The sequence below is a fragment of the Nicotiana tabacum genome, chromosome 7, assembly GCF_000715075.1.
Source record: "Nicotiana tabacum cultivar K326 chromosome 7, ASM71507v2, whole genome shotgun sequence".
In the NCBI taxonomy this organism is placed as follows: domain Eukaryota; kingdom Viridiplantae; phylum Streptophyta; class Magnoliopsida; order Solanales; family Solanaceae; genus Nicotiana; species Nicotiana tabacum.
Window position 1 is genome coordinate 24,107,485 of NC_134086.1, and position 8,402 is coordinate 24,115,886.

Sequence of the window (8,402 nt, forward strand, 5' to 3'; positions counted from 1 at the left end):
ACTGCATGATATTTTTTCTTTCGGTTGATAAGAAGAATGTCAAAATTGAAGTGATGATGATAAGCATAGATAAGGGTAAAATATTCCAAATTAAAATGATAATGTTTTTGTATTCCATAAACAAAGAAAGTTGAAAGGTATATTTACCCTTTTTCGCATCCCTCTTCATATAGTATGATTTAACTAGTGGAATGTCTACTCCATTTCCATGTATACTCATTCTTGGAATGCGCACAAGATTTGAATTATTTCATTTCCACTCCCCCCCCCCCCCCCAAAATGTACATAAGTAAATAAATAATAACTCAAAATGAAACTCTGTATGATTTTCAAGTTGATGTAATCTTTTCTAATTCATATATAAGTTAGAAACTTTTTCTTACGTTATTGCAAGAAATATATTTTTTTTCGTAGTTTTGAATGAAGAATGAATGTGCTATGTTTAAACAAACATCATCATCTAGAGTTGTGGTGGGATATATAGATAGGATTCTGCCACCCTTAATTAGAAAACTCGAATTTAAGCTTTGGAAAAGAAAAAAACACTTCCTCCTTTAATGATACTTACCCGGCGCGAATCCGGATTAGTCGGGCTCTGAAGTGAGTATGGATTGCATTGGTTGGTTTTTTAAGGAACAACTGAGAAAATAAAATAAAACAAACTAGTGTAACATATCAGGTTCTATGGTGTAGTGGTTAGCACTCTGGACTTTGAATCCAGCGACCTGGGTTCGACTCCCGGTAGGACCTTTTTTTTTTGTTATTTTTTTCGTTCTTTCTCTCTCTCTATTTTGGGTCTTTGAAATGACAAAAATAGGTTTTCCTTATTCGTTAAACTGAAAAGACTAATCAAGTTAATGAAATGACTAATTAAGCAGCAAATGAATGGTCTAAAACGCTAGACAAACTCAATGGTTGGGCTTACTCACTACTCATATCCCATAAACATAAATCTTAAATAATCTAATGGTGCACAATGAGAGCAAAAGAAAGATGTTTAATTGAGCTGTTCAACAATCCAATATCCAATGTTTACTCACAAGTGGAGTCTGAAAATGGTGAGATATACACAGACCTTACTCCTACCTTCAGGAGCGAAGCTATATTGTCTTAAGGGTCGTCAATCGATCACCCTTCGTCGAAAAATCACATTGTGTATATAGGTAATGATTAGGTTTTTAGAGTTATATAATATATATTGAACACCCTCTTTCGGGATCTGCCTACCTTGTGTGAGATAGAAATATTGTTTCCGATAAATCATAGGCCAGCTGCTCAATTTGCACAAAAAGGTGTTTCACCTGCTCATCAATTTGCACTGTCCTTTCACAATAAACTAAGAAAATTGGAATATAATATTCTACATGGATGGGATGGAACATAAGAATCCTTGCATATAAAAACCAATATTTGAGGCTAGTATGCCCTAAGAATTTTGCTCTTCCTTTTTCCTCATCACTTAACAAATGCTATCATCATTGCACTTTTATGGTTATAATATTCCATTTGCAAATGTGAAATTTTCTCCTTTAAAATCCAAGATTAGGGCCTCTAGTCTCTTTGTAAGCAACAAATCTCACATTTACTTAGCCATGGAACAAGAAAGAAAAGAGGGAGTACTTCAAGAGAGATCAATAGATATTAGTCTCAAAGACCTATCTAAGCAGCTTGAAGAATTTGCTAAGGTTAGAAACTGGGAAAAGTTTCACAGCCCTAGGAATTTGCTCCTTGCCATGGTAATTCTTTTATCAAGTTTTTCTACCTTTCTGCCTTTAATATGATCTTGTCATCTTTGACTTAAAAAAGCATTTTTATCCAAAGACAAATCCAAGATTTAAGCCGGATGAATTCAATTTTTCTGGTTCTTAACGGTGATCATGCTATACTTCTGAAAATATAGGTTCAAAATTTTATTAATAACTAGTTGATATTTCAGTGGTTTTTCATGTGTATGTTTATATTTATGTTCGAAAAATACTAGGTTCAGTTAAATCCATTAATATTGGTTGCATGCTCCCCTGTCTCTAGCTAGTTTCATCAATGGCCATTAGGTACTTGAAATGATACATTAGTCTAAGATATAGGACATGAAATTGCAATAATGCTTGCTTGAAGTAAGAAAGAACTCATTTCTTGTCACTGGTAAAACTTTTCTATCATATATATAGCTATTTTACCATAAAAAATTGCCTTAACTTAAATCACAGTACCTATTAATTTTGATTAGTGGACTAATCCAATCCTCGAGAGCTCCCTAATTCTTTTTAAAGGAGCAATAAGATTGATTTTTATATCCTTTTCTAATTAGTCGCTTGAAGCTAAAGTTTATTTCATGACCAATTATATATAGAATGTTCTTATACAAGTTGATGATAGTCATATAACATGTGTATGAAAGTTGGTACCAGTTATCGTGTTTCCAACTTGGTGGCAGAAATAAGGGCTAAGAATCAAAAAAGGTTGTTCAGTGCACGAAGTATTCCGTATTCACGCAAAGTTTGGGGAATGATCGCATCCCAAGGGATATAATGTAAGCAGCTTACCCTAATGAAGCCTTAGCGGTTGATCCCACGGCTCAAACTCGTAACTTGTAGGTCACACGAAAACAACTTTATCGTTTCTCCAATACTCCCTTTAAATAAGAACTAAGAATCATAACTAACTAATAGACTTTCTGTTGCATCTAAATGGCATATAACTACTTGGCAAAGTTTTGTACACAAGAAAATAAAAAGCATCTCTCCATTATTCATGAAAAATAAAATGGTTAAGCTAACTAGTGATGGTGAGAATAGAGAATAAGATTAGAATATGATTCAATTATGGTATGTCAAATTGAAAATTTCAGGTAGGTGAAGTAGGGGAGCTATCAGAGATATTCCAATGGAGAGGAGAAGTAGATAGAGGGTTACCAAATTGGAAGGAATCAGATAAAGAGCATCTTGGTGAAGAATTATCTGATGTATTGCTTTATCTTATCAGATTGGCTGATATTTGTGGCATTGATCTTGGTGATGCTGCTACTAAGAAAATTGTCAAGAATTCTATCAAATATCCTGAGCCAAATGTCTTTTGATAAAAGACGTGTTTTACTAATTGTTTGTGTATCACAAGAGTTTTTTGTGTGTTTGGTGATGAAGGAAAAAAAAAATACTATATCATTTTGGTGAGACTAAAAATAAAATAGTTTTGCCTTTATTCTGTATTCAAGGCTTTGATGTATTTTTTTTTCGAGCTCTGCATGTTGTTAAAAACTTGAGTTTGCTTGGTTCTTGTTTAGACATAGATTTTTTATTCACTTTTTAAAAAAGAATTTGAAAATATTTTTTGTTCATGAAATGTGATCAGTTTTTTTAATTAAAAAAATTCAAGTTTCAAAAACTAGAAGTTTTTTGGTAAAATTTTGTCTTCCACTCACAAATTTCTAATTTTTTTCAAGTAAAATAAATATCCAAACACAACTTCAATTTTCAAACTATTTTTCAATATAACTAAAAAAAATCTTCTCTTTCTTTCAAGCTTCAACCAAATCTAATCCAAGCGTAGCTTAATTCCAATTTTCCTTCAAAATTATTATAACTCTTATGCTTTAATCATAAGCAAGTTGAAGATAGCCTAGACCATGTTGCATTAATTACAATGCCGTAAAAGCTCGAGTTGCACTTAATTCCTAATTTCCTTCTACGCAATTAGAACAACAAATACTACGTCTTAAGTAATAAATTGAGATCCGTCATATAAATTTTTATTGACCATGTCGCTCCAATATTCGGAATATATTTTAGAGAAATTTTCATAAAACACTATTTTTTAGTAGTAATTAGTCATTTATAGATATCATTTGTTATATTACGGATTATAGATATCCTTTATGTGGTTATAAGATGTATTTGATGTATTTAAGCTATTGTATTCATGAATACAGTAGCAAAAATAGGCGTGAATCAGGGAAGTCCAGCTAATAAGTTGTTGTATTCGAGTGTATTCGACTGTATTCATGGAGTGAAACATGGGATTACAGCTGGACAGATTATTGTATTCGACTGTATTCACGGCGTGAAATAGGGGATTACACTGTTTTTAAAACGGAAAGTAAATCAATTAACATAATAGACTCCTAATATAACTCAACAAACTCAATTATAACACACAAAATTTGTATTTTCAGTTATAAAAAAGATTCTCAACCAAAAAATATCCCAAAAACAAAGCAATCTTCAGAGAAATTATATAATACATCTGAATACATAAATTATATTAATTTAAAAAAACTTATGAATACATTCATGGCATATAGCGAGACAGTGAATACGATGAAATACATAGAATACAACGGGATACATTGCAATACAATGAAAAAAAAGACAGTGAATATAATAAAATACATGGAATACAACGAGATACATTGAATTACAATATAAAAAAAAGACAATGAAAATCATGAAAATACAGCGTAATACGTTGAAATTACATTGAAATATATTAAAAGAAATATTCTTCTTCATCTCGAAAGAAAGAATCGTCACTTAGTGGATCTCCGAAACTGAATCCTCTTTCCACGACCGCCGCCATCTCCTCGTTGGACTTGACGTCACTCAGTCTTTGGAGGAGGCGCCCGCTCTGAGGAGTCCAAAATCTATTAGATGTTTAGCGGAGCCCCGGATGGTTAGAAGAATAAGAATTGTCACTGAACAAACTCCAGTTCGCCATGTTCTCCCGCCTCCAACATTTGCTACATTGTTGGCTTTTATTGTTGGAATGGTTCCTCCCATTAAATCTGTTGTGTACGGTAATACTGTTGGTGTAAAGGGACGGGAAAGTGGGAAGGGATAGAAAGAAAATCGGTGGAAGGAGGAGGAGATCGGAAATTTTAATGGGATTAATGGGATGGGGGAAGAGAATGAGATGTATCAAAGTGAGAGAGAAAGAAAATAGTGTAACTGATTAGCGTATTTAGTGACTTAGGGCTAGGAGTTAACCAAAATTAAATATTTTGTTATATCTATAGAATATAATTTTTTTAAATGGTATTTATTTAAAATAAATAAGGTGTTAACATTTGCTATAGGAGGTAAAAATTCCTATATTTTATCGTAAGGGTTCATATAAACTGTCGGTCTATCGGAACCCTTCTCCTTTATCCATATTTGGGATCACGATATGAGTAAAAAATAAAAGACTAACTAAAATTACATTTCACTTTTATTATACACCTTAATGAAATTTCCCTTATTTCTCGAAAGAAAAAATTCTGATTATATTACAACAAGCCGTCTACTACTTAATTTTAGTATTTGTACTTTATTCCAATTTGTTGAAAATAACAGAGAGAAAAAATGTAATAGCACCTTAATTGTGCCTAAATAATAAGAAGAGAAAATAAATTCCACTAACCTACATGACTTTTTCCGAACATACCGTAGAAGCAGCGGCTAATTTGAAAAACCGTTATTAAACGTGACAACCACTCCCTTCTCTCTTTCCATCTCTGACCACTCTACTAACAATTAATTCTAATAAAAATTAGTATATCTCATTCCTCATAAAAAGATATGTAACTGAAAAAATATACACAATATCATCTGACCTTCAACCTTATTGTTCCACATCTTAGCATTGAAATCCCAGGTTCTTTTTTTTTAATCATTCCTGTTATACTTTATGGTTTTTGACATGTTATCAAATTTGTCTTTTTTCAGTTTTTCCCTTGTTCTCTTGATCTGATTTTTCAGCTATCAGTATTTACAGACAAAACCATTCGGCTATTGGGAAAAGGTCAATATACTTCTAATGCCGAATCAAGACTAACTAGGATAGGAATTAAAAGATCTTACTGAAATTGTTCGTTTGGAAATTTTCCGAAAATGTAATTATAGGTTCTTCTCTCTATCAGAACAACAGGGCTGTTATGTTTATCAATAAACTTGTCGAAGAAATAAAATATTACCAAGGTATATCTTTTTTTATCAGAGGTTGAATGGAAAGAAGAATTAGGACAAGAATTAGGATATATTCGAGGAAACAAAAAAATAAGATGTGGATTGTAGGGAAGGAGAGCGTTGGAGCAACAATCAAGTTGTCTTCGTGTGACCTATAGGTCACGGGTTCGAGCCGTGGAATCTAGGCTGCCTACATCACACCCTCTTGGGTACGGCAATTTCCTGGACCCTGCATAAACGCGAGTGCTTTGTGCATTGGGATGCCCTTTTATTACAGGGATTTTGATGAAACAATATTTTTAGGAGTTGTTTATGTACATCCTTTATGTTGTATAAGAAACATCACTTCTCTATAGAAACTGGCAATCCAATTTGCTTGTTTCAAAAAAAAAATCTGGATAATCATTTTCATTCATAGGTTTACTGGCATATTCTGCAGTCTTATTTTGCTACTCTATTTTTTTTTTTTTTTTTTTTTGGTTATCTTTATTTTCAATGATAAATGATAGGAAGCTTTTACGTGCAGTAAAATAGGCAAATATGGAGGGAACACTGTTTTCCCCTGCTTTGGAAGGAATGAAACATGTCAAGTCTGAACATGGGGAGCTGATGACTAAGCCTTTCTTGGAAGTTTGCAAACTTGTATTGCCAATTCTAGGTTCAAACCTTTTCTCCAAATTTATCATGATTATTACTCTGTGATTTTGCTTTCATTGAGCCGAGGGTCTATCGGAAACAAGTTGTCTACCTTAACAAAGTAGGGGTAAGGTCAACGTACAGACTACCCTTCTCAGACTTCACTTATGGGATTACACCGAGTACATTATTGTTGTTACACTTCTAGTATTGAAGCCAATTTCTGTTAGTAGAGAATATTGCATGATAAAGTTGATGTCATGTGACCAGGAGGTTACGGGTTCGAGCCGTGGAAACAGCCTCTTGCAGAAATGCAGGGTAAGGCTGCATACAATAGATCTTTGTGGTCCGGCCCTTCCCCGGACCCCGCACATAGCGGGAGCTTAGTGCACCAGGCTGCCCTTTAAAAAATATTTCATGATGTTAGTATATTCACCACCTTAACAACCTTTTGTGCTAAACTGATGCATATTTGGATTCTCATAGATAGATGTATTTGTGTTATCTGAAGTTTTTTAACAAATTGACACCCTGATGCCAGATAAATTTGGAGCTGCTATGACTGTGGTTAAATCTGACATCAATGGAAATATATCAGTGAGTCGTTAGTCATTTCTTTGTTTCTTCTGTTTAAATGTTACAAATATCGCGACTTGTGCTGCAGATTTCATGTGTAACAGTATCATTAGAATTCTTCTTTTTGAAAATCTCTCATGTAACCTTATACATATGCAAAATTTGAGATATCTGACATTGGTCCTAATAGCGAATACTCAATGCTTGTTTCCTTACAGAGGTTAGAATCCAAGTATAATGATAACACATCGAGATTCAACTACTTGTACAGTTTCGTACAGGCAGAAGTTGAGATAAAGACTGCTAAATCATCATCAAGTTGTACCAATGGTTTGCTATGGTTAACAAGGTAGGCGATTGTTTTTCCATCCTCGTTATGTAGTCCTTTATCTTTGGTGCATAACAAGCTTGCATTTGCTTATTTCATGAACGAACTCTGGTTCCATAATGTGTAACGCTAAATAGACTAATCGATCTTTCTGCTAATGCTGCAGAGCCATGGACTTCATAGTAGTGCTATTTCACAATTTAGTTCAGCATCAGGATTGGTCAATGTCCCAAGCTTGCAACGATTCTTACGCCAAGACATTGAAGAAATGGCATGGATGGCTTGCTAGTTCAAGCTTTACGGTATTTTCCTCACTGTGTTTTCAGTCTAAAAATGATCTAACAACAGGATTTCAACTAGCCAAAGACTTTGTCTCATTGATATGTTAATCTCTTATATGAGAAACTGTACTGTAAATTTGGTCTTTTGAACCTGTAAAGCGTGCTAACGTGTTTCTTAATGTGAACCAAAGGTTGCCATAAAGCTTGCTCCAGATAGGAAAAAGTTCATGGAGGTTATAGGTGGCAACGGTGACATCTACGGAGATATGGAAAAGTTTTGTACGACGTTTTCACCTATACTTCAGCAAATCCACAAATTTCTGGTATGACATTAGTACTCCTTTCAAGTTTTCAAACAAAACTACGGTTGACTTAAGTTTGTGAACGATGTATTGGCCTTTTGTGCAGGCTAGTGTTGGCTTGGACAGTATGAAAGCTTCATAATCAACGTCTTCCTTGGACAACTACTTCTCCAGTTTCAGCATTCTGAAGTTCTAAAGTGTAGATCTTTACCGTATTTGTTGATTCTATTTTCATTTTGTCCCAATTTTTCAACAGCATTGTTAGTTCTCCCTAAATTTTCACATCTGTTGCTTTTATATTCTTTTCGTCCTGCTAAAATTTTATGATATTTTCTGGTCA

At 33.7% G+C, this 8,402-nt stretch overlaps 2 protein-coding genes and 1 non-coding gene across 3 annotated transcripts; all 3 read left to right on the forward strand.

Annotated features, from left to right (window-relative positions):
• The first annotated feature begins 678 nt into the window (after window positions 1-678).
• TRNAQ-UUG (transfer RNA glutamine (anticodon UUG)) lies at window positions 679-750 on the forward strand. Its single transcript has one exon. It is a non-coding gene; the product is annotated as a tRNA-Gln (tRNA).
• A 672-nt stretch (window positions 751-1,422) lies between these two features.
• Window positions 1,423-3,205, forward strand: LOC107788382 (uncharacterized). Its single transcript, XM_016610064.2, has 2 exons — window positions 1,423-1,736; window positions 2,849-3,205. Exons 1-2 carry the CDS (start codon window positions 1,467-1,469, stop codon window positions 3,074-3,076), a joined length of 498 nt encoding a protein of 165 aa, XP_016465550.1. The 5' UTR covers window positions 1,423-1,466; the 3' UTR covers window positions 3,077-3,205.
• Window positions 3,206-5,490: 2,285 nt separating this feature from the next.
• LOC107788383 (glycolipid transfer protein 1-like) lies at window positions 5,491-8,402 on the forward strand. Its single transcript, XM_016610065.2, has 7 exons — window positions 5,491-5,628; window positions 6,466-6,597; window positions 7,117-7,172; window positions 7,370-7,500; window positions 7,646-7,781; window positions 7,952-8,083; window positions 8,169-8,402. Exons 2-7 carry the CDS (start codon window positions 6,480-6,482, stop codon window positions 8,202-8,204), a joined length of 609 nt encoding a protein of 202 aa, XP_016465551.1. The 5' UTR covers window positions 5,491-5,628; window positions 6,466-6,479; the 3' UTR covers window positions 8,205-8,402.